The 26,661-nt window shown below is 41.1% G+C and overlaps 1 protein-coding gene across 4 annotated transcripts in view; it reads right to left on the minus strand.

Moving 5' to 3' along the window:
* Positions 1-4,316: 4,316 nt before the first annotated feature.
* Positions 4,317-26,661, minus strand: part of ephb2b (eph receptor B2b) — a 172,765-nt gene continuing 150,420 nt past the window's right edge. For 2 of the 4 annotated variants that reach the window (XM_024269806.2, XM_024269805.2), the window contains exons 10-16: positions 24,596-24,709; positions 24,250-24,497; positions 15,261-15,476; positions 14,724-14,873; positions 12,025-12,218; positions 11,123-11,278; positions 4,317-8,383 (exon numbers count right to left, since the gene is read on the minus strand). In XM_024269806.2, the coding sequence (XP_024125574.1) occupies positions 8,275-8,383; positions 11,123-11,278; positions 12,025-12,218; positions 14,724-14,873; positions 15,261-15,476; positions 24,250-24,497; positions 24,596-24,709 (1,187 nt within the window). In that variant the 3' untranslated portion in view covers positions 4,317-8,274. Of the gene's footprint in view, positions 8,384-11,122; positions 11,279-12,024; positions 12,219-14,723; positions 14,874-15,260; positions 15,477-24,249; positions 24,498-24,595; positions 24,719-26,661 lie in introns of all 4 variants that reach the window. The other 2 variants (XM_024269804.2, XM_024269803.2) reach the window with 1 other exon arrangement.

Genomic DNA, 26,661 nt, shown 5'->3' on the forward strand with positions numbered 1-26,661 from the left:
AACTCTTCCTCGCACTTTGGCGGTGACCTGAATGTCCTCGGTGACCACTTAGCCTCCGTCCCAGCAGCAGCAGCCTGGAAGATCAGCGGCGACCTCCTCCCTCTAAAGGGCCGAGGAGCAGGTTAATGACCGCCGTGACTGATCAGGAGCCACGGAGAAAGAGAAAACACTCCCAGGAGAACCGTCACATTAGGATTAATCATTTATTTTATTTATGATACACTGTTTTGTGTCTTTGTGATACGGAAACACAAAGTCCTCAGGTTCTTGTTAAGCTTTAAAATATTCTAAAAATGATGGAAAGAAACAAACTCAACGAGATCTTTAACCATTTAATTTACCAAACAGCTGATTTGATTCCAAACAAGATTTCAAAATAAAACAGGTATTTTTTAGATAACTTGTCTTACAATACCATAATTTTATCTCTAATATTCAGACATTATTTCTCTAAATTGGTCCAAACAATCTAAAGTTTTTCTCTTATCTCAGATCCAAAAATATTTTCCCAAAGATCATTGCAGCTTTTTGGAAATGGAAATTTTTACTTTGTAAATGCAAAAATATGTTAACAAATCACTTGCATTGATTTTAAATTGGCATTAATGATCAAGTTTTAAGTTTGTAAAATAATCTGGTGCTAAACCTCTAAAATAATTTTGTAGTCCACACCTGTGGAATACCTGAAGATCTGAGGTGATTTATGAGTCAAAAACTTCAGCATCAATAATTTCAATATTTCCACAAGTTAATTTCTTTTGGACGTGAACTCCAAGTTAACCTGTTGACCAACAGAATTTTTCCCAAAAAACTCAAATGATTTTCACTTTAAAGTGATGAAAGAATTCTCTGATGCATATTAAAACTGTTTTCTGTTCTCCAAAAAAGGAGTGAAGGAACGTTTGAGGAATGAATCCCATCGCTGACCCGTTTTCCATCAGCTCCAGCAGAAGGGACCGATCTGTGAAAGAACATCCCGCTTGCCGTAGTCTGAAGCCCTCCTGAGGAGGGCTGCTGGGGGCTGGTTGCCCTTCAATCCTCCCGGTCCACATCCCAACATGTCCCCTGTTGCCTTCAGTAATTTCTTCAAATCCAGTACAAACACACTTAATTAGATTGTGATTGTTAAACATTTAGGCCACTGGGGCGACAGTGAATGATGGAGCTTCAGCTAAAGAAGTCGAGCAGGAAACGCAGAAACCAGCTTGACTGTCAAAATGGTTAAGGGTCGCCACGGCAATGACGACTCCAAACTGTTCGGAAATGAACTTAAAGCAGAAGAAAGATCCTTACGGGACATTTGATGACATTGATTGTGTTCATGGGCTCAGCATGTGCACTGTTTTATTTCAGGACTCACTCTGATGAAAATGGTGTTTTAACAGCTTTTGTAGCATTTTTCTTATGACGGAGGACAAAAATTAAGGAAATTGAGTTCAAAATTGCATTTCTGAGTATTTCTTTATTCAAATTGTTGTGAATCAGGAGCAGACAAAAACAGCTGTTTGAAAAAATGTGTGATGTAGAAAATGTATCATGCTGGGCGGGGCCAAAGTCTCTGCTCCATTCTGATGGATCCACTTACATAAAATGGATCCATGAACGTCTTTGTTTTCCTCGTCTGAGCTGGAATATGGATCAGAACCGTACGGATGGATAGTTCTGATGGATGTCATTTTTGTAGCAGCGGTGTGGTCCCGTTGGGGTGTGAGGGGCTGTAAGCTAGTGGGAAAGTATAAACCTGCATGTCCAAAGTTCATCCCATGTAAAAATTTCCCCCCCGCTCGCAGGCTCCGGTCATGAAATCAATACAAGGCGTGTGAACCTGTGTGAACCATTTCTTGATTCTGATTTACTGATTGTGGTCAAAAGCCTTTTTAAACCCGTGGCAGCACTACTGTGACACTTTCTAGCAAATTCCTAAAATGTTGACTGTAAAAACGACGGTTGACAGTGAGGACAGACACTTTCAGGAGAAGGTAAAAGTAAAGATTTTTTTTCAGTGAAATACAACAAAATATTTGTGCCTGTTAAAGGGTTAACCCTTTAACTGTCTGTTCAACCAAATGATAGAGCACTTTCAGAAAACACTAATGCAAACATTGATTGTGTGTATTACTCCCTGGATGCAATAAGTTACAGACTTTTTTTTAAATCGATTTTGTCTTGGTTAGATGGTTAAAGGGTTCATATATGTACAGTATTGTTTTCAAGCAGTTGAATATCAGGAGGCAGACGAGACGTGCTAACTACACCAGGCTAACTGAAAGAACGGTGGATGGTCTTTAAATATGAAACTTACAGCCATTGAGTTTTTTTTTCTGTTCTACGTGAAGAAATTATGTGCCATTGCAACAACTTCAGCTTCTCACATTTTCCCCTCACAAACTCGGACTGTCTGCAGGACGCTGATGTAAACAGAGAGCTCTCAGAAACAGGGAGGGGGAAGGAGGAGCGAGTGGTCCCGCCCACAACTCAGAGGTGAATTTCTATTGAACTCCTGCCACTCTGCAGAAACTATGTCCTAGAAAACAACAGGTTTTTAGATCGTAGCTAAAAACAACAGAATTGTAACAAAAAGACGACTGGGAACGCTTTGAAAAGCGATCAGAAGATGATGGAGTGAGACTTTAACACCTCAAAAACATCATCTCGTGGTCATGCCTCCAGCTTAAGCACATTCTTAGTGCTCCTGATTCAAATAATTTCTGTCCAAACAGCAGCACCCCCCACACTGACAGCTGTCAGTTTTTTTCCTAAGCTCTGCTGGCCACGCCCTGCGTCGCCCAGGTGCAGGAAGGTGGGGGGAAGTGTACGGGTGGTCAAAGGATGGCTGTCAGGAGTGTTGGGCGTACCATTAGGACCCCCGACTCCCCTCCAACAACCCCCTTCCTCTGCTCCGAGGGTAAACCTCTTAACGCACGCGCCATTCGCCGCCAGGTCAGGCCGAGGTCTCCAGCCTTTCACGCGTTGGCTGCTAATGAGGTTTCAGAATCTGGGAGCAGGGCGAGGGGAGTCTGACCCGCACTGGAGGAACGGAGCAGTGGAGCGAAGGCGGCACTCGGCCTTAAATCGCTTCTGACATAAAACCAGAGAACAATGTGCAGTAGTCTGGCTCTGGGGATCCGCCGAGAAAAGTGGCGGTAACTGCGATGTTGCGTTTGACCTCAAAACCGATCCGGGGATTTGCAGCTGCCTTTGGTAAGTGCTTATAGACGGGAACTCAGTTTGACAATAACGAGCAGAAAAAAACTACAGTCCATGAAAAAAACATAAATAATAACCTTCCCATTCTCAGTTTTGAAGTGTTCGCTTCGCCTTAGTTTGAGCACTTTTTAAAAAAGCTAAAAATAAAACGACCTACATTACAGAAATGCAAAACTGAAAGGGTTAAATATTCATGACCCACCCCTTCATCATGAAACCAAAAAGGTTTTAAAACTCTGGAAATTCCTGTTGACTACTTTTAGACAAACTCGCCTTTTATGAAGATGTTTGCAATGAACATAAATCATTAAACTATTATAACAAAAATAATATGGATATTTATAATTATGTGTTTAAGATTTATTGGATTTTGTCTCCAATTCAGATATTAAGAGTTAACATTACAGAGATAAATTCCCATTCCTGCAGCTTTGCTCATTTTTATTGAACACATTTATTCCTGAGCAAAAAATAATCGTTTCATGTCGGATAGATTTATTGTGAATTTTTCAAATCTCAGATAATTACAAAATAGTAATTCCCAATTTATAACTATAACTTTTAAACATTTTATTAAGAAACTACGTCAATCTAATATTTTCGAACAGTTTATCAATTTTGCTTCATACTTTCATTGACAAACTCAATTATGGAATTACATTTAAACTGTTCTAATGCAATATTTGTATTAATTTAATGTTTTTATACATTTAAGTTTTTATGACATTACACGTTTTTTCAACGAAAATTTGATATTATTGGTCTTTTTTATTTTTTATTTTATTATGTCAAACTTATTTTAATGTTTCTATTTATTTACAATTTGATCATTGTACATAGATTATTTGCCAAAGAGCTGGACATTTAATTAAATTTTTGTTTTTAGTTAAAAGTTCCTCTGACCGATGTATTTTTTAATTTTAATTTAATTTTAAAATTCTTTCATTCATTGTGTTTTGCTTGCAATTTCAGTCAGTGTATGAGAGTCTAAATTATGGGTATACATTTAATTTATACAAAAAGATAAAGAAATGGTCATATATTTAATTCCAAATCGGAAATTATTTATATATTATTTTAATAGTGATAAAAATGTTTTTTTTTTTTTGTTTTTTTAAGAATTTAGATTAATTCCTAAAATCTGTATACAGACGTTTAGTTTAGTTAGTTCATGTTCCTTATTTTACTGCATGTAAATGAAAGATTATTCGGTGCGTTTCTTCATTTGTAGCAGCAGCTGCAGCAGCCGAGCGTTCTTGTGCTTCAGCGGTCAGACGGTCGTCTGCCGCTCCGACTCTTAATCCTCTGTTTACAGACAGACTGCAGGCGGGTCCGGCCTTCATCTCTTACTTGTCCAATCTAAATTACTTTTCTATAAATAAGCAAAAAAAAAAAATATTAAACAATTAAATTATTCTACATTTAAATCTTAAATTAAACTGTGTTTGGATTAATCATCAGCTCTTCTCCCTTTAATGCTTTAGGTTTTAGTATGAAAAATGTAGATTTTTTTTTTTTATAATAAACTTGTGTACAAATATTTTTTTCAACATTATTACAATTTTAGCAATATTAACCTTTATTATTAACGATGAATTAGTGTTATTTAAATGATCATAAAAATGAAGGAGAAACTCTTGCTGGTAGTTTTTTTAATAACAGATCTTCTTTCCTTTTTATTGAGGAGAATTGGGTTGGGCTTTCCATTTTAGAAAATAAACCAATGACAATATTACAAATAAAGAAATTGTTACATCATTCACAGGGTTACAGTCATTTACATTTATACAGAATTACAGGATCTCCCACATCCGTCACAGTGGTCTGAACCGCCACTGGTCTGTGAGGAGGGCTTCACAGGCCGGGGGCAGGAGGGTGTCCCCCCCAGGCAGCAGAAGGGGGTAGGTGAGTGAGGTTACAGAGACGGAGGAACACAGGAGAAAAGCGGTGATGCCACGGTAGTGCGAGCGTTTGGAAACCCGCAGGCAGCAGCCGCCGCTCATCCCTCAGCAGACGGCTACTGGTGAGTTCACAGACCAACGGGAAATTCAGTCCAGTGACTGGAGCCCACCAGCAGAGGGCGCTCTGGAGCTGTGTGCTGCAGCCCTTCACCAGGAGCCATTTTCTAGGAGGAGGCGGGCTCCTCGCTCTGACCCTAAAGCAGCGTTGGGATGCACCGCCCATGTTTACGCTCGCTATCATGCAACTGTAACTCAGACGGGTTTCCTCTGTCCTTCAAGAGGCGGCAAACGCTGAGGAAGAGGAGGAGGAAGGTTGAGAGCTTGTACTCTGCGTGGCAGATGGAAAAGGAGAACACACGGATGGCAAACATGTCAAACTATCACAACGGCATCAGAAAAACTCCTGAACTACAACTGGAACGTTAAATAAGAGAGAGGCTGTGTGAAGTTAGCTGCAAACAGGGGATTAACGTGATTTCAACAAGTATTTTCAATTATTTACACGCACGCCACCGTCGCTCACTGTGATCAAATCATGGGATATGTTAAAAAAACACCTCACAACTTTGATTTTCAGTTTGTCAACAGGCAATATCGTTGCTACAATGAAACTAAATGATAAAAGGACAAAAATAATAATTTTTCTGCAGTGAAATCCCCTAAAAAGATGCCAGAGCATAGCCACACATCTGCTCCGTGAATCATAAAATAGCTCTTTAACAAGATCTGCCAAAACGCCATCAGCTGCTTTTCAAACCTCTTTATGGTGACTAGAAAAGTCAAACCCAGTAAAAAATACTCTCCGTGAGAAGAAAATACAGCAAAAAATGAAACATAAGTCAATTTCAGCTTCACTCAGTTCCAGCAATGTCTACGCTTCTTACCTAAAGTAGTCCCTCAAAGCAAATGTCAAGGATAATTGCTTGAATAATAACTCAAAGCCTTTGCAGCATCTATGGACAAGCATTCCAATGAGCTCTAATGGGGTGGAGAGGGAAAAAAACAGAAGAAGAAACCTCTGCGTTGTGCATACTTAAGGTGAATTTCTTGCACATTAAGTGGTTTCGTGAGGACAGGTGTAGCGTGAGAAGGCACACCACCTGACTAATGAAGACTGATGAGCTGTTAAAATGGAGAAGAGCGACCAGAAGAGAAGCTAAAGGTGAGGACCGACACTAAGCTCCGGCAGCTTCTGAGGCTCCTCCTCCAGCATCATGCAGCACTGCTTTGAAGAGCGTCCAGGGGAATGCTTGCTCACTGTGTCATCCTGCAGATACGACTGTCCTACTCTAAATTCCTTATAAATCAAAGTGGGATGAGCAGGAAGTGATGTCACTTTGGCACTCGACCCTGGCAGGCTCAGGAACGGCCCTGAGGTTAGGAGAACGTGCTGGTTTGGAATGGCGTCGGGACTCGAATGAAACCGCTGTCCTGCTGATGATTGGAAAGACAAAAACGGACAACTGGGTGAAGCCGACCATGAGGAGATCAGAGGAACGGCAGACAGGTGGCGGACAGCCGTGTGTGTGATCAGAATCTGGACAGAGCGACTGCGATCGGGGCGCGGCCGCCTGCCGCGACCCGACACATCTGACTGATGGCTCACAGCTGGACCGCCGTGTCTGCCCGTCGCCTCGTCGGGGGGGCTCAGCGGGGAGCTCTGCACGGCTGATGTCATTTATGAGCTCCTCTCGCCACATATTTCCCCCATAACGCTCACAAACGGGGTCAGCAACACAAACAATGACAGAGACGGGGCATCAAATCAAAAGAGAACGATGACGTCTGCACAAAACTGACCTTAAAAATAAACATTAGGAGCTAAAAGGAAGATTTTGCTGGAGTTAGAAACCAGATTCAGTGCATAAAAAACCATTCAATAATATGCAGCACAAGTCGCAATAATATAACACTCCTTTGTGATTTTCCTTTCATGAATGTCTTTAAACTCGACTCATGAGGGGGAAGAATGAAACCGCTTTGAAAAAACTGGAAGAATACTGAAAGTTTGTCAAATTCTATCTATGGATGAAACCGTTTGTCACTGAAGAAAACCAGCGCACTCACTCAGCATGCTACCAGTCCCAACCGCTTCTCTGTGCACGTGTGTGCAAAGTGTGCACGTTGAAGGTGAAACCACGAGAGGAGCGCATCCCCCCGCCTCCTCTGCTCCTCATCCAAACGTGGTTTCTGAATCATCATGGCGTGGAAGGTTCCTGATATGTACAGCACAGGAGGGAGAACACAAAGAGTTATATTTGGCAGGTTGTGAATACTTCACTGTGAAAGATAAAAAAAAGAGCAATTCTTCAGTGAGAGGAAGCATGGTGAAAGGAACTCTTCATCACAAAATGTCCACAATTATAGAAAAGTTCTTGCTGTGAGAAAACCCTCAAGCATTTGTCTTCTTCGGAGGTGCGTGAGGTGAGTTCCAGTCCGACTGAGAGGGTTTGACATCAGTCTCTGTTCTGTCTTAGCTTTTCTGTTCTTTTCCTCTTGTCCCGGTTTGCACGTTGATTTCTCCCCGCTTCCCTCCACGGTTGTCCTTGGCAGACGCTCAGACGGAGTCCTGTGTGTCCACACCGAGTCCAAACCGAAAACTGAATCCACGCCGTTTTGAGGATGGCGTCCCGACCGTCTCGTCTTCGTTCATTCTGCCCTTTTAAAGGGTAACTTTCCTACTCAGTTCCTCTACTTTATATCTTCTCTAAATTTAGATAAACTCCTTTCCTTTTCCATTTTTCCTCTTTTTTTGCTTTAAAAAAACTTTACAAAATTAGCAGAGCAAACAAAACAAAAGTTCAACATCAAACGGTGGAAGAATTGGGGGAAAAAGTTGCTGGTCGCGTCAAAACCTCCCATGTTTCTGGCTCTGGAAGTGGCTGTTTGGACTCGTATTGCTGACTCGGCGCTTGTCCAGCTCTTCTGATCAGTAGGGGGGTTGAGGAAGAGAGAGGGAACTGTGGGGGGGCTGGATGGAAGCCTGGTGGAAAGACCAGACACACGGTCACGCCAAAAAGGAAGAGGAAAAAAGAAAGCATCCACTCCGTCCTCCACACCCAGAGCCCGAACCGCCCGCCTCTTCCCAGGACTCTCCTCAGGAGGGTCAAACCTCCACTGACTGGATCTGGTTCATCTGCGCCCGCATCATCTGGATGCTGTTGAGGATCTTCTTTTGGTGGCCTGCTAACGTCACTCCAACCCTCAGGATGTCACTGGAAGCACAGAAACAGACGAGGGACTGGTGTTACCGCAGGTTCCCACTGCTCCTTCCTAACCCGGCCATGCGTGGAAGCACTTTCACATCTACAGCCAGACGGCCCTCAATCAGGAATCTGACTGTGCAGAGACAACACAAGTCGGCGGGTTTATTTACAGTTTAAGATCAAAGTAGTACGCCAACAAGAAAACACCGCTGAGATAAACTGTCTGGGTCCAAACAGCGTCTATAATCACACGAGAAAAAGCTTCTGTTTTTGTGACTAAAAGTTCTTAGCAGATGTGGGTAACCCCACCCTTCCTACGCAACAGAAAACTGGCAATGACACATTTACAACATCTCCTTCCTGAAGACCCAGAAGTGCGCCAAAATAAACAGCCGAATAGTGTATCAAGACAGTGGTTTTCAAGGAAGGAGAGTTTGCTTTAAGCTGAGCAGTTTTTTAGTTTTTCTTCATGAAAAATTCCCTCTTTTAGGTTTGACATGACAGGACACACTCACAGAAACCTTCTGGTTTTTGCCAAACACAGCCGCAGATGACCAGCAGCACATGGGAACATGTCAGCACCACCTCAACCAGGAAGAACCATCATGAGAAAAGAAACCCATCATTTGACAGAATGCAGATCTAACTTTTAACTGAAATATTTGTTTATATGTTCTAAAAACTGATGTGGTTGGAAAGTTGTGATCCGTTTTCTTTAGCGTTTGGGTTTCCAAAGATCTCACCAAGTTCTGCTTTGACTTCTTCGTTAGGATCCATCAGTAAACGCCTCACTCATCTCTGCTTTGACTTTTAAGAATGCCAAACATTGACTGTATCAGAGAACTGGACAGAGTGAGTGTGACTGAAATAAAATCAATTCAATTTTTCCGCAATACAGACGCCGCCATGTTGGAGCCAGACAACGTCAGTAAGGAGTGGTTGGTCCGAGTTGGTCTGAGTTTCTAAGGCAACTGCTCTCACCAATCAGGAGTGAGATTGTTGGACTGCCACGCCCCTACCAATTGAAAGCCGAATACATGAAATTTGTCAAATGTTTTGTGCGAGGGGGGCCAGCAGACTCTGTCTGCTTTCATTGATGAATCTGATTGGTCAGTTTATGCCAAGGGTGTCCAAACTTTTTGCTAAAGCCTCGTTTCAACTGAGCGGTTAAATCCGGTATTTGAGCTTTTCTAACAGTACCAACCCGAACCACCTGAGGGCCCCCATCAGTGGTAGATCCATAGAAAAATAGGTGGGGGCGGAGTCACTGTAGTCACCCGCTGATTGGCAGAAAGTGATGACGACATTAGAAAGCATCAGTATAGCGCTTAGCTAGCGATTCTGTTTTCCTCTTTATGGCGGTGTTCTTCTTAGCCGCTGGAATCTTCTTCCAAACAACATTAAATTCCTATATTACAAGATGTACAAAAAGTAAAACAAGAAAAAGACGAGTTGCTGGATGATTATGGAAGCGTTTTTGATTAAAAAAAATAAAATAAAATGCTATTTCATTTTCAAAATGTACCTGCATTACTTGTCTCTTGAATAAAATGAAAAAGCAATTATCAAAATGGCTTTTTCTTCTTCAACACCTCTCATTCTGTAGCTTAATTAAAATGATAAAGAAAATGGATTTGACAGTTCATTTTCAAAAATGTCTTTAGTAAATTTGTACCAACATTCAAATAGAAATATCAATGTTGAAAATTAAATTACATAAACAGAAATGCTTTTTCATTTTCACAATGTAATCACATTACTTGTCACTTAAATAAAATCAAAAAGTAATTCTCCAAACCGCTTTTCCATTTCTCCATAGTTGCTGCTTTTCTAGACATTCCTCAACAATGATGCAATGACATGCTAGCGGTCTACACCACGCATGTGCCGTGAACACGGACCACTCAGTGGAAACCAGGCTTAACTGAGTGGAAATAGTCGCCAGAATTAACTGGAATGTACCGTGCCACTCCTTAATTGACCGGACCGGACCACACCAAATGGTTCCTGAGGTCCTCTAGGGAGGGGCCAGGTGTGGGACACCTGATGGGACTTTAACTTTAGGTCTTTCCAAGCATATCATGGTTTCTTCCATCTTCAATACAATCTGTGGTGCTGACTGAGTCATGCAGTCTAAGAGGGATCTTTAGGTTTTTCCGTTTCTATGACCTTTGCTCAACTTGATATTGGAACAAAGTAGCTGTGAAGTTCAATACCAGATAGACTGAGACGTTTTGACTGTTTTTGAATCGTACAGATTCTTTCATACACTGATTCTGCATAGAAGTTATGGATTTTGTTAAAGGAGATTGAACTGTGGGTTGAGTTTGTGGTCTATTACATTGGACTTCTGTCTCAGTTATACACATATAAAGGACATGAAGGTTTCTGCTCTTTGACCATATTCATAAAAAGACTAAATACATTTTTAGTGTTTTAAAATGAGTTTGATGTTTCTGTGGGCTTCAGTTCTGCTGTTCTCCACTATGAGGAAATAATCATCAGTTTCTTCTCTGGTTTCGGCAGAAGTTTTTCAGTTGTTGTTCAGCTCAGTCTTAAACGGTAAAAACTATGTATGCTGTTAATATTTCAGCCCTGCGATATTACGATCTGATAATTCCATCCAGAGCTTGCATCCCTGGAGCAGCCCACAGGCTATGTCTGGTTGCTGCGTGGGGTTTGGACTGAAAAGACTCTTCCTGTGAAGGTTTTTCTGGACCCCGACAATGAGGAATCACCAGCACTTACTCCATAGTCATCTGAGAGACCACATCAAACGTAGAAAAGTCCGAATTGGCAAAGTTGTCTTTGTACTGGCCCATCTTGATGGCATCCAGCCACTCGTCCACAGAGCTGAAGGTGGAAAAGTCTGGAATGCTGCGATCCAGGAGGGGGAGATGAACACTGAGGGAACACAAGCAGGATATATTAAACATTTTGATGATGGAGGATGACAGTTGTGTTATGATAGCCACTCCAGACCACCTGTGTATGATTTAAAAATGAATTATGTTACATTAAAGAAAAAAAACTAGACTGAGCCTTCAGAATCCCACAGACCTCATTATGAGCCAATACTTTCCAAACTGATTCCTCATAAAAGGTATTTTCCCAAATGAAGTGATAGGCTTCGGGGAGCCAACGCATCCCCTCCATGTCTGTGGAAAATCTGCTCCATGGCAGTTCACTCCGCCACAAACGAGAGCGCAGGCTGGGATGATGGAAATCAGCAAAGCGGCGCTCAGAAGAAACTAACACCCAGAGTCGAAATGCTTGAAAATGTTTTGTTTTGCAAACTGTGCGAATGCTTCATCCGACAATTTGCCTGAAGCGTTCGTGGGAACGGTTCAATCTATCAAATCAAGAGGCTTTCATTTACATAACCACTCGACGCCAGTGGAAACAAGAAACACAGTGTTTGGCAAATATGAGATGTGTCATGGATGTCATTGTAGCTGCTGCATGAATATGCTGGGAGAAAAGCCTTCATGCTGACTGAGACGTTAGAATGATGTAGAGGACAAAACAAAAGCTGTCTTTTTATTTTAGAAACATATCTATGAGCAAATACTATGAGTCGAAGAAAGAAGAAAAGAGCAGAGATCAACACCCCCCCAGCAGCCAAACGACGAGCCGCCTCCATCACTCACCCTGAAGACAAAGGAGTCATGGCCTTCAGGGTGTTGGGGTTGCGGATCATCTTGTCGAGGTTGTTCACGATCTGGCTGAATTTGGGCCGGTTGTTGCGGTCCTTCTGCCAGCAGTCCAGCATGAGCTGGTGCAGCGCGCTGGGACAGTCCATCGGTGGGGGGAGCCGGTAGTCCTGCTCTATGGCATTGATGACCTGCAGGGGGAGACACCCATTTCTAAAGTTTGCTACAAGGCTCTACAAAGAGGAGTTTATTTGATGGAGAGGAAAGACAAGATTTGGAGCAGATCATTTTTTTAAAACAACATGACATCACTGAAATGTAAAATACTGCTGAGTATTTACTACAAACTGTACTTTACCAAATATTTGTCATTTATGTAAAAAAACAATCCATTATGCAAAGCATTTAGCAGTGTTATATATAATTAACTGTTCATGACGGGGCAAGTTTTCTCCTCTGCATTTACTGAGATTAATTTAAAGCCATGGATGAGTTTTGGTCTCAAACACACACCGCCTGTACGGGGTCACAAGCTTTTAATCAACAGCCTCTCATTGCAAAACTGCTTCAGTGAATTATGTGTTTAAGCATCAACTTGACACAATGAGCTGCCTCTTGCCTTAAACAAACACCTGCAACAACCAACCCGCTTTTTCCAGGAACACGCCCTGTGGAACGTTCTCACTCTGCTCTAGCTGCTCATCATAGAGAAGCACCGAAGAGGAGAAAACTTACCTCTCTAAAGAATGGTTTTTGGAAATAAAAGTCCAAAAAGATTTTAGACAGTTTCAACTTTTGTTAGAACTCATTAGAAAAAGCAAAGAACCGAACTTGAAGCAACATTTTATGATAAAAGGAGAGTATATAACAAAATATTGGCTCTAAAACTAAAGATAAGTAGATATCTGTGAAGTTCATTACGACTGCTGGAGAGCAGACTGAACATAGAAGTGTCTCGTACTATTAATCCTTGAACAGATCAGGGTACATGTAAGATCTGCTCAGTTAAATTGATTCTGCTGTAACACTTTGTTTATTAATATTTATCTCAATTATAATTTTTAATCAATTGTTTCTTGGATAGAAACTTTGTTTCAACATTTGTCATTTTTAAATTATTCAGTAATTTATTATTTTTGGAAATGAAAATGTTATTGTCTTATTTGTTACTTTGTTGTACATGTAATACTAGGTTATGTATACATTATTTCCTAATATGCAAGTCTAATTTTATGTGTCTAAATATTAGGAGACACATTCTTATATCAGTTGTGTTGAATAAGCCTGGTCCGCCAGGGGGCGGGCCGGCCCCACCTATCCATGAACAGGTGCTACCGTATCATTTCTGTTTCTGACTCGGTATTCTTGAACCCTAAAATTGCCCAAATGAACATAAGAACTTGGCTAAAAAAAGTGACCACAAACTGCAAAAGCAGTGAAGAAATGACTGAAACTGCTTCAGCGTCAGCGAGGCAAGTGCAGCCATGCGCCTCGGTGACAAGCAAATCAGCTCTACCTCTCAACTCTGCTGTTTCGGGGAGTTCACTGCAGCACGAGGATTCACTCGTCAGGTAGAGACGAGACCTTAGAGTTCATAAAACCGTGAATTGCACCTCTGAGATTATCCAGAGCAAAATTTTTCTAGAAAGAAATTAAGTTTTCCAAGTTCCAACCAAAACTGACCCTGGTTTGAATATTTAGTAGAATGTGATGCTGCAAACTGTTCCCATGCAGACAACTAATCACAATTAGATGTGATCTCTGTTGATTTAATTTACATCTAAGGTTTCTAAGGAGTTTCTGCTTTGATAGCTTAAATAAACGCATTTAAAAGAATCAAAAGAGAACGTGTGATAACTGTAACCCCCCTAAGACGAGCACCAACCCCCCCCGGGGTAAACTTCTCTGGAGCTGGATCTAATAAAGGTGATCATCTATGCTGTGACAGACAGAAGATTGTGTTGGATGTCTGAAAAATAATAGATAAAATGCAGAAAAGACAAAAGTACTGATGGAAAAAAACTTGAAAATAAAGGAAAAGTTGTGAAAAACCAGACATTTTCCAGAAAAAAACTGCCTTTTGTCACATTTCAGTTCAAAGCTGAGCTCTTTCTACCAAAAGACAATCCCTTTCTGACGCCACGAAAAGGTGAGCACCACCAGCAGAGAGGAAGAGTCTAAAAGATCCTAGCAGGAGGACATGCGGCCCCCTCCTCATTATTAGGATCATTACAGAAGCACCATTCAGAACAAGATTAATCTCATTCACAAGGCCTCCAAACGAGGACCCCGATGGAGCAGAAACACTATTTGCAGCTGCTAATATGATAACTGTTGAGGTCCTCAGTCCCTCTTAGCACATTAGTGTTTCTTACTTTCAATTTGAAACTATTTTCATTATCTCTCTCCCCATAATTTGCTCTCTCCTCCACTGCCCAGAGGGAGACGGAAAATGGAGACTCCAGTCAAGAGCAGAAATTGAGCTCTGCTGCGCATTTCAAATGATCTGATTATGTCTCTGTGGTGTCTTCGGTGGAATTTTCATATTAAGCCATGTGTTTTATATCAGGGAAGGCAGATACCACTGAAAAAATGTCTGTCTGAGGCTGCCTGAGTGTGTGTGTGTGTGTGTGAGATGAGGTTCATACAAGCGTCCACGCTGAAGACCTGAAACGTCTACGACCCATAATACGTACATCTTGATTGGTCATGTCCCAGTAGGGCCTCTCTCCGTACGACATGACTTCCCACATGACGATCCCGTAGCTCCACACATCGCTGGCGGAGGTGAACTTCCTGTACTGGATGGCTTCGGGAGCAGTCCATCGGATCGGGATCTTCCCTCCCTGAGAGCACAGAGGGCATAATCTAAGATGGGAAGCGGAGATTGAAATCTGACCGTCGCAGTGTCCCGGATTTACAGAGAGAGTCACGGTTACTGCAACAACCCTGAGAGTAATCCAAACTGGCAATCGGACATGACAAAACCCCGGGGAGTACTCGGTGCCTCATAAAATTTAGTAGTGGAAAGTCGAGTGGACTGGAGAAAAGACAGTATTTGTCTTGTCAGAGGGAGCAGATTGGGAGCACACAGCTGTGTAATCTTCTGGCAGTAACAAATGAGCCGAATCTTTTTGGATCGGAGTCGCGCTCCTCCACAAACGTATCAGTCTTCTGAGAAAACTGATTGGCTCACTTTGCAGAGCAGGAGGTGAGATTAAAATATTTCCTACCAGAGCACTTGTGTAAGTGGGGTCGGATGTATCATCCTCCAAGAAGCGGGAGAGGCCGAAGTCTGACACTTTGCAAACAAGGTTGCTGTTGACCAGGATGTTCCGGGCCGCGAGGTCGCGGTGCACGTAATTCATGTCGGCAAGATACTTCATGCCTGAGGCGATGCCTCGCAGCATTCCCACCAGCTGGATCACCGTGAACTGCCCGTCATTTTGCTGGAAAAACAAACAATGGTATGATTAAGAGAGGTCAGTCCACACTTTGGGGTCACTTGACATTTATGGCACCGTGGAGGGGAACCCCGTTTAAATTTAGAACAAAAATATTGATTTTAAATATGCTGAAGACAAACTTCTCTTTTATATATGTAAAAAAAATCCAAGAATTAATGTTTATGCTTTCTGCATTATTTAAGTCTTCTTAAATAAACATTTGCACCAGTGTTCATTTAATGTGCATAAGTGTGTTTAAGACTGTTAGAGTCTCACTCTGATCATATTTTGATCTATTTTCAAAGCATTCCCAGCGGTCTTTTAATTATGATGATGACATTTTTAGTCAAAAAAGTCTACAGAACATTACTATTTTTTAAATTATTTTCCTGGATAAATACATAAAATCTACTCAAAAAAAAATTCTGCAAACCAAAAGGTAACAAAAGCAGTTATAAAAAATGTGGAAAAAACCTTTAAGGACCAAAATACTTTACTTTTATCCAATGAAAAACAAAAATCAAGCTTGAGCTTTTGATCTATTTCCAAAGCATTCCCAGAGGCCTTTAGCCGAAATAAAAAAGAAAAAATCTGCTGTTTTCAAGGACATAGTGTCTGCAGAGCGGCAGGAGTTCATTAGAAATTCACCTCTGAGTTGTGGGTGGGGCTGTTTTCAGGGAGTAAGCCTCCCCCATTTCCCATCATCCCTTTTGTTTGCACTCTCTCCAGCTGGCTTGCAGCCCCTCACAACCTCAAACTCACATTTACAGTGAAGCAAAATGGCGAGCGATTTTGGAGCTATCCAGTCGTTCAATTTTGACCCAAATTTTGACTCAGACGAGGAAAACAAAGTCGTTCATGGATCCATTTGTCTGCATCAGAATGGGGCGGAGCAGGGAGCTTGTGGCCCCGCCCAGAGTATTCTCTATGTCACAAATACGATCTTTTTCAAACTGTTACTGTTACAATACAATAAAGAAATACTTAGAAATGCAATTTTAGTCTTATTTTTTGTTTCTATATGTCCTCTATCTTCAGAAAAATACTACACCATTTTTTTTGGGGTGGGACAACACAGGTTGATCCAGAAGACCGGGATGATGAAAGTCTTCACAGAGTTAAACGTTATTTACACCTGCCTCAATCTCCAGTCCCATCATGGCTGCAGCTACTCATGCTCCGCCCGTCTCAAACACTTTCAGGGTTCGTGCATGGTAGCATGTAGGTTTATGTCTGCATTAACTCGAGCTTGATTTATGCCTTTGCGTGGAGCAGATCTCCCTCTGAAAGAGACTTTTACTGTTGGAGGCCATCACAGTGGACTCTATTGCTCTATAATTAGCTGCTAAATGCTTCATGTCCATAATGCTTTTTTGTTGTGGCTGCCTAGAACCAATACAAATACACTGAATCACACATCAGACCAGAGCGCATCAGCAGCATCAGTTCACTACAAAGCATGAAGGGTTTGCCCCCTCATGCACACTGATAGATGAGGGGCATCTGCTTAGCAGACCAGATGGTGTCCAGTTCTCATTAAACTAACAAAAATGAAACTCTCTTTAAAATCGATCATAGTCTCAATGAAAACGTATTGGATAAACGTGACAATCTTTATGTGTACATCTGAACTCGTTGTGACTTAACTTTTCCTTAGCAGAACAAAAACTAAACACAAGAAACAAGAATATTCAGAAACTGGAATTGTAGCACATACTTTGGAGAGTAGCAGCTATAGCATACACCATACAGATGCGTGTCAAGCAAAGTACTGCCCCAAAGTTTTGCAGAATAAATGGCTATAACTTTAGACCCAACTGTCATATGGCTGGATACAGACTGTTTGCGAGCAAAAAATGGTCAAACCACCAAAGATCAAGAAAGATATAGAAGTTGTAGATCGCTCAGTGAACCCACAGTGAAAAAATGGTCATGCCTACTTTTTCTATGGGTATGCTGCTGGTAACAGGTCGTAGTGAACACTTTTACAACACGTAAGGGTTAAGTAGGTGATACACAAGTGTGTTGTATGAATTTTTCATCTTTTAAACTCCTCAGTCCTGCAGACTGCAAAGAGTCCGTTGGTGCTGTTCAGTAGAGAGCCAGTCCTCACACCTGACCAATGACTGGAGAGTGGCATAAGGACGCTGTGTGACAGCATCACCCGTACGATGTAAATGTGCCTAACTTCCATTAGCTTAACAAATACCTCACATTACACTTAGTACACACGAGAATGGTATGTTCCATTTTCAAGTCCCTTGACGTGGCCGTATAAGCCTCAAAGATGCCACTCCACCGACCTGGACAACCCAAAAACCTGCATCATCCGTACAGGTCAACCCCTCAGGGGTCATGTGACAAAGGCTTAAACGGGTAATGCTACCAACATTATTAAAATGTATTCATGTTTTACAAAAGAAAGCGCCATGGAGGAGTTTGGTTGGTTCTTATGAAACTATGTCTGTCTGTCTCAGTAGTTAGTACACTGCAGCTCCCTTGTGGAAATGTTCAACCATTCTATTAGATATAAAAACACCATATGGACATGTTAACAAGGTCAAAAGCCTGATTTTCACCGGAGGCGCCCTTTTAGTACCCAACTGCCAGCCAGATGTCCTTTTTTATTGCTAGTTAGGCTTTTGTTTACTAAAGACCTAATACTTTTTTATGTTAGATTTAATGTGAGATTCTTAAAATACGTAGTTATAATATTCCTGGTAAAACAATCCAGTTTAAGTAAAACTTAATTTTGCCAAACAGCAAAGAAACAGATAAAGAAATGAACAGTGACTTCCAGGTCTCTGCTTTGGGACTCGTCTCTGCAGGCCACATATGTTGTATTTGAGTTAAGCTCAGCTGGCCTGAGCAGAGCTGGCTGGTTCTGACGGTCCGTCTACAGCTGTTCCTGTCACTGGTTTGATGACGGCTTAACCCCATGAACGGGGAGTGTCTGGAGCAGTGCTGCAGCTGTGCCTCCAACTGTGCACACCTGCACTCTCCCCACCACCCACAACGATGCCAGGAACTCAAAGGATTCCCGATAATGGCGCATGGGAGCACGAGGCTGAGGGTGGAGGGGCATAAAGGCTGGGGGGGGCAGGTGAGGAAGGCCCAGAGCAGCGCCGCATTCCTCCATTCTCCCCGAGCCGCTTTGCTTGCCGCTCCTTACGTGGTGCTGCCTCTTCTTGTGGTTAACCACGGTGCATTATTCATGAAACCTCTGCTACCAATACACAGCAGCATCCACTGTTTGCATGTAATCTAATTGGAAAATATTTATTTTATGTCTTTCAGATCAAGTTAACTGGAAAATTTATGAGCAGCGTGAGTAAAGGTTTGATGTAAAATATATGTCTGACAGGCATTAGCTCTGCTTGATGAGCCTCAAGTTGCTTCCAGATATCTGTAATGTTCTGTTGCTGCTCGGTTTACTCAGTTCTACTGCAATACTACAGAAAATCTATTGGGGGCCATGTCAGCCCTGACTGCAGTGACCAATAAAAAAAATTGATCCCAATTCCCCCAAAGACACACAATCTACAGTCAAATCCTACTGTCAGGAATAGCAACTGTAAAAGAAAAAAGCACAGAGAGAGCGACGTACACACAAAATGTTTAATAAACACCGTCCTGCTGACAGCATGTCAGTTTTAAAATAGTTTACGGCGCCCTGGAGGAGAAGGCCTGCACTGACAACCGTGTAACACATTAAGCTGTACACCGCATAAATTCAAGGCACACCGTTTCCAGGAAGCTTAATAATAAAGTCTGACTGAATTTACGCAGACCCGGTTTACCTTCAAAGTATACTGCAGTCTCTCAACATTAACCAGCAGACCAGAGGTTTTCACAGCTTTAGGCTCCAATAGTTTAAAAAACAAAGGTCTTTGAAATAGTAAAATGGCTCAATGTTACTGCACACCACCATAACCAGCATCAACCTTTTTGTACAGTCACAGCGAGACAGTATAAGAACATAAGAACATGTGCTTAAGACATAATAATGCTCATCATCTCACTCAGTCATCTGACGTGTGTGCATGATGGAGGATCGATAAAACACATGAGGTCTCTTAATGTAGTGTCATGTCAGGAGTGGTGAAAAACAAGTTTATTTTACTATAATAAGATCATCTCAATAAAAAAAAAAAAAGAAAAAAAACTTAAAAACATAAACAAAATGTAACCAACAAATCAATTATTTATACTTAAGAAGAAAGAAATCAGAATACTTTTAACCTCCATGCAAAAGTTTTCTCCTCTTCCCCCCACCTCTTCCCCACTCTCTGCACACTGCTCCTCTTCTTTTTTTTCATGGAAGTATTTGCATGAATCGTCTTCACAACTTCTCTGAAATGTTCTTCTGATCTAGTTTGAGCATTTCTCTGACCGTTCTACAGATTAGATTCTGAAAGTCACGTCTCTATGCAGACAGGTACTGTCTGGGAATCACCTGTTATTCTGTCTGTTCTTCTGTTCCTGCACTTTTCTCATCCATTTGCAAAGAAAAGTTCCACATACAACTTTTCTCGTGTTTCACGCTGCTGGGCTGCTTTTAGCGCTCAAGCTAAACGAGAGAATCTGGTCAATTTTAACAATAAAAGATTTCCGACTCTCAAAAAAAAACAAACAAAAAAAACGGGTTTATATTAACCGCTCGCCGAACAACAAACAATGCCAATTACAAAAGCAAAACTTGTCCTTCACAAGAGGCACTCAGCTGCAATCTTTCTTCATGTGCTGGACAGGAGAAAAAAAAAAAACAGTACATCATTGGGTTAAAGGCATATCACTTACAGGCGTGTTAGGAAATGTTGAAGCTGACATACATACTTAGGACTCTACATCGCAATTGAAGACGCCTCCGCAAAGGAGTCCAAACAGGTACTGATGGACAGCTTACATGGTTTATAAACAACTCTAGTAATTTTGGTTTTTAGCAATATTGTGCTCACATTCAGTTTATGTAGATTGGTCACAACAAATCGTCAACAACCTTCATGCTGCAGCAGTGATATCATGAACAGTACAGACCAGTTTTATGAACAATAGAACATTACAATAATACAATGAAACCACGCTTATGGGTGTGTAGATCTGTCAGAGCTCTGTCTTCCCCTCTAGTCACCGGCATGACCACATCTCCCAGCAACCCAAACGCACACTCCCAGATGCCTCAGCTGACTCTCATTGCCAATCACCCACAGGACACTCCAACTTCCCAAACAGGGAAGTGGGGCTGCGGGAAAAGGACTGTTCTCATTACTGGAGCCGCAGGTCATGACGTGAGATTTCTGAAATGATGTGGGACCGGAATGATGTTGGTTTGACCAATCACAAAATTCAACTGTAATACCCTGTTTCAACCTGTAGGGGGCACACATACGGTTTTTTAACTATATTTTCAAGAATTAAACAAGTTTATTTTAATTTGTCAAAAAATGTAATATGACTGACAGACAGTGGTTTTAAACCCCATTTATAGAGATCAACAGACAAAAAAAAGTTGATTTAGTGTTTGGTTACCCTTTAAGCCGCACACAGAGCCTCATTCATTGCGAAGTATTGTTTTGTGCCACCCTGCCTGCATTACTGAGCGTTTCTATCTGGACCTGATTTTCTGTTTCTGAGCCTGCTTGTTTTCTGATTACCTGACGCCTGCCCTGACCTTGGTCTGGACCCTGACAACTCTTGTCTCTTCTTGGATGATCCCATGCTCATGATTGACCTCTGCCTGTCTGACCCTGATCTAGCTTTGTGGACTTAAAGCTGTGCTTAGTTCCTGTCTGAACTAATAAACCAGCTGCACATGGAACCAGCGGGCTGCCCATTTGTGACAAGATCAAGCTAAAACTAAACAAACCATTCTAAAAACCAGCAAAAATGTTCAGAAATATAAAGAAGAAAGTGGGATTAGACAATGAGCCTCAAACTAGGTATAAAGGCCTGTAACACTGTATGTTTGACAGTACTTTAACAAGGGAAACTTTGCATTCAAAAGACAAGGGCAAATCATAACAGATGGCATGCAAAATGTCAAAATAAATATTCTATTATTATTTATTTATTTTGCAAAGTTATGCACAACTACATTTTGACAGCTATCTTACCTCATATAAACACACGAGCCAGGTGTAATGTGTAAAAAAGTAAAAGTTCAAACCATTTTACCAGAGTGCCTACATAACATTTGTTCTGTAAATATTTGTTTTTATTGTTTTTAATTTTTATTTAAAATGTCACTTTCAAAATATAAATTTGACTGACTGTTGGCAACATTTCCTCAACTCTGCAACGGCTTTGTTAGTTTCTTAGGCATTTTTCAGATGTCTGGCTCGACTTTTCAGGTGTTACTGGATTGGCCAAGGTTTGCTGAAGTCCTCAGGGTTCTTAATGTACACTTTTATTAACTAGCATCACTTAAAATATTTTTTTATTTTCCTTTTAATGTTTTACCATCTAGAAAAACACAGGATCCTATCATGCCAGAGGATTTCTTCTCATTAAGAAAAGTCAAAGTCAGCACTTGTTGTAGTCAGGAGCATTAAAACAACTAAAATACAGGTTTTTACTTTACTATCATCTCAGGACAAATGGGGTTATTTCGTCAGAAATACCATTTGAAAGCCAGTTTCACCTTTCAACATCCTATTTGTTTTAAACTTTCAAAGGCTCTAAATTATTTATGCTGGTTGTAAAGATAGGGGCATTTAACAGTCTCTGTAATAACTCTGGCAGGATCAGAAAATGTAAATATTCAATGAATTCATGAGAGCTGAATAATTTTTGTCAGGAAGGAGAAGAGAGAATAATGTGAAGTTCTAATGAGAAATGTAGAATATTCTGCAGAAGGAGGGACTTCAAAGAAAAAAGGAAAACAATTCTGCCTTACACAGACACTTTATAACACAGCAAAGTATATATTTATGTATGTAATGTTTGTATTTTAGTTAGCTGTTAGTTAGTTAGCTAAGGTAATGTCCTCAAAGGTTTTAGACAGCAGATTCCTTGGTGGTTGTCCTCTCCAGCAGAGTCATGGCGGCGTGATCCTTCAGGCTCATCAAAGCACTGAACTAAAACGTGAAGCTTCAGAGCAGCTTCTAATGTCTGCCTGTGGCTTGAAGCTGCTTCATGAGGGTCAATCCGACATCAGATGCAGCATACAGAGGGTTGTATTGTCAGTGCTGCCTGTCTTAAAGACTCACTCTGATGCTTTTTTAATGTGTTCTTGTGGCATTTTGAACTAAATTAAATTTCTGAGCATGTCTTTATAGTGCTGCCATGCGATTATTTTAATCGAAACCTGTGATTAATTAATGTAATTAAATTGTTTTAATTGCAATAATATTTGACCTTTTAATTGCTATTAAAAGCCTTATTTTCAGGTGTTTTTTTAAGTTTGGGACACTGTAGTGCACAAAAAGATCAAATTAAAACTAAAAAGGTGGCTTTAGTAAGTTTTTTTTAAAATTATTATTATAAAAGACTTCTAACCTTTACTTTGACACCACCAAACAAATAAAAAAAATAAAAAAACAACAAAAACATCAGATCAAGAGCCTCTAATTTACCACATCAGAAATTAGAACACTTTCTAAGAAATCCGAAACATATTAAACTTGAATTTCTTATTAATACCATCATACAAATATTGATTTACATTATTCCAGTTTATCACAACAGCAGAGAAGACACAAGAATATTTTTTATATTTTCATTTAATCTATTTGTATGAATTTGAACATTTTAAAGACAGGGATGGAGCAGAAAAGAAATAGACAAGATAATCTTAAAAGGAAGAAATTAAACACCATGGAGGAATTGAACTATTTAGACTTTGCTATTTTTTTAAACAAAATTTGCTTCATCATCTGGACAAAAACAAGTGCTTAGAGGTGAACTTTCCCTCCAAAATTATGCTTTTTTTTCAAACTCTTCATGATGATCACTTTTCTCAAAAAGGAACTAAAGCGGAGCACGGTGAAGCTGTTACCATGACAACACACCGTGTATTAAACAGTCCGCTATTGTAAAAATCAATTAAAACTTAAAAATATACCAGGACTGAAGTTCTAATAATTTATTTAATATTCATATTTTTCTTAAATGACCATGGTATGAGCGGTACAATGCTCCTCCAGGTGTGCAAAACACAGAAGTATCCATCTGTCGCAAAAACGAGATTAAAGCAATAAAAAAAATAGCGTGCTAAAATGTCTGTAATTAATACTTTGACAGCCCTATTTCTTTATTCAAATTGTTGTGAATCAGGAACAGATAAAAAAAAATGAAGTTTGAAATAGATCATATTTTTTATGTAGAAAACTTGGTGGGTGGGACCACAAGCTCCCTAAACAGAAAGACCCTAAGACCCAAAGTTGTTTGCCATTTGTGTTTTAATTTTGTGTTGGGGGTGTGTGGGGCCGTAAGCTAACAGGAGAGCATGTAAACAGAAAGCTCTCAGTTATGGGTGACATGAAGGGGGGAAGCTCTGTGCCAGCAGTCCCACCCACACCTCACAGGTGAATTTCTAATGAACTCATGTTCTAGAAAACAATACATTTTTTTAAACTTTGGCTAAGAACAGCATCATTTTAATTAAAAGACCACTGGGAACACTTTGAAAATAGATCAAAAATGTTGCAGAAATAACTAAATTCACTTCGGTTTGCAATTCTATATTTTTTTTAGATGCTTGTTTATGCACAAGATGATAGTAGCTTTACGTTATTAATAGTATTACTGATATAAAGATGAAAATGAGGCTTCTTACTCTGAGGAAAGTGTCCAGAGATCCGTTCTCCATGAACTCAGTGATGATCATGACAGGGCTGCTCTTGGTGACCACACCTTCCAGGTGGATGACGTTAGGATGGTCGAACTGGCCCATGATGCTGGCTTCACTCAGAAAGTCCCGCCTTTGCTTTTCGGTGTAGCCAGACTTCAGGGTCTTAATGGCTACAAACATCTCCCTTTTACCGGGTAGCTTCAGATTTCCGCTGCACACCTCACCAAATTCTCCTGGTAAAGATGAAAAACTGTTTGAATAACCTCTTCTCTCTAAAACTCCTACGACAAGCATGTCGCGTTTTGGTGTCTGGGTGAGTCTTCTCCGTTACCTGCACCAATGACCTGCTCGATCTTCACGCAGGAGATGTCAATCTCCTTTGCGAACTCCCGCACAGCCTCGTTGGGGTCCTCATACGTGAATGGATCGATGTAAATCTTCATTCCTGGAGTCACTTGTAAGACAGGATGAAAGCTCTATAATATTTCATTCACACTTGTTCTGCCAGATCATCAGATGCAGCAGCGATCCATTCTTCCCTGTACAATTATGGGATTTCTGTGTTTGAGGCGGGAGGTCTGAAGGTCGGGAGATGGGGGAGGGGCATGTAATTATAAATAAGTCTCAACAAGCGCCTCTTGGCTACTGTGCACTGCTGTGCAGTCAGCAAGGACATGGCAGCTCCTCTTAGCGGTGATACGCTGGGTTAATATACACATCATCTCTGGTGAGCCACAGAGCCATTAACACTCAGGAGGGAAACCCAGGTCCTATATCAGCGGCGCTCAGCTCCGTTCCCAGAAATAAATTGGCTGTCCTAAGCCCTGATGCCAGGTAAATTAGCTTAAGGTGGCCTTTAAGTGTTCAAGGACTTGAGAGTCCTGAGTTTGAAATCCGATTATTCTGCTCATACCTCCACATTCGACCCGAGGCTGAGCGAATGGAGACTACACTCATGCCTGGCTTTCAGCTATACTGGAGGGACGTGCACGCTACCGCCAAACCTGGCACGCCGCGCTGAATGGCTGCCGGGGTGAACAGATGGAGCACATCTTTCCAAGTGAAACCCCCCCATAGCAAATCCTACGATCTCTTCAGTTGAAGAACTATTCAGCTGAGCACCTTTATGGAACGGCAGAGACCACCTACAAAAACAAGTGAGAATCCTGAAGCGTGACGGATGAGAAGACAAACTCACTGACTCACTGTTAGTCGCATGTGAGGGGGGTTAACCCGTACGGGTGCTGCTGGTGTTTGGGTTGTCCGGTCCGTGGAGGGTTGAAGAAAGGAGTGGCCACATCTTAAAGGGAGCGCAGGTCTGTCTAGCAGTTCCCTTGAGGCTCGTACGGAGCCCGCAAGAGACGAGATGTAAATGCAACATACCATTTTAATGCATGTGGTAAGTGTATCATGAAGTATTCGTAATGTTTAAGTCACAACTGCCCTTTAGGGTGAAACTGGGCTGTCTGTGGGTGAAAAATAGGCAAACCCGTATGGGGCACCGACAGCGGATATAAAAGTTGTAGAGAGGACAAACATGCCTACTGCAGGGACGCTGTGGGCGACAGGTCCTAGTGAACAATTATATAACCTCACCTACTAAAGGGTAATGTACAGTTTTCTTCATTAAAAATGGATCTTCATCGAATTTTCTTGTATAAAGGATTTTAATTCTGAGCTCAAATAAACTTAATGACAAAAGGAGACTATTTTACTTGTTGGAATGGCTCAGTACCAAACGGTAAAACAACCAAATGGCTCTGCCCTCTGCTCTTTTATTCTGAATTCACAAGTGGAACATTGCATCAAAAAACAGAACATTCAAAACGAAATTTGCTGACTTCAAAATAAAAACATAAATCGTTCTTTAAATTTAAATGATCACATTGCTGGCAATAAACTAAAAACGTCTCACATAAATGGTGCTTACAGGTAAGTAAGGGTGAAATAGTGAGACACAGGCGTGTGGTCTGTAAATGGTTTCAACCCTTGAATCCCTAGAAGCTCGTTAACATTGTTCACTGTTCTGGCCCTTACATATCACGTGCACACCCCTGCATGCACCATTCGTGTGTGGTGAGTAAGGAGCCAGTCCTCACACTCGATGTCTCAATGTCTAGTGTGGAGTAGAGACATCGTATGTCACCATCACCTATACGTCATAATCGCCTGTAACTTCATTATCCTTTCAAATCCTTCACGATACACTCATCACATGTACAGCAATGGCACGTTCCATGATGCCACTTGAGGTCGCCATATAAGCCACAGACACACCTGCACTCCCCTTAAGATCCCGCCCCCTCTGTCTATGACCCTCCACTGTCACGGACAGCCCAAATACCTGGAACATTCGTACAGGTGCAGCTAATTCATAAGGATCATGTAAGCTGTATG

The sequence above is a fragment of the Oryzias melastigma genome, linkage group LG5 (assembly GCF_002922805.2).
Source record: "Oryzias melastigma strain HK-1 linkage group LG5, ASM292280v2, whole genome shotgun sequence".
NCBI lineage: Eukaryota > Metazoa > Chordata > Actinopteri > Beloniformes > Adrianichthyidae > Oryzias > Oryzias melastigma.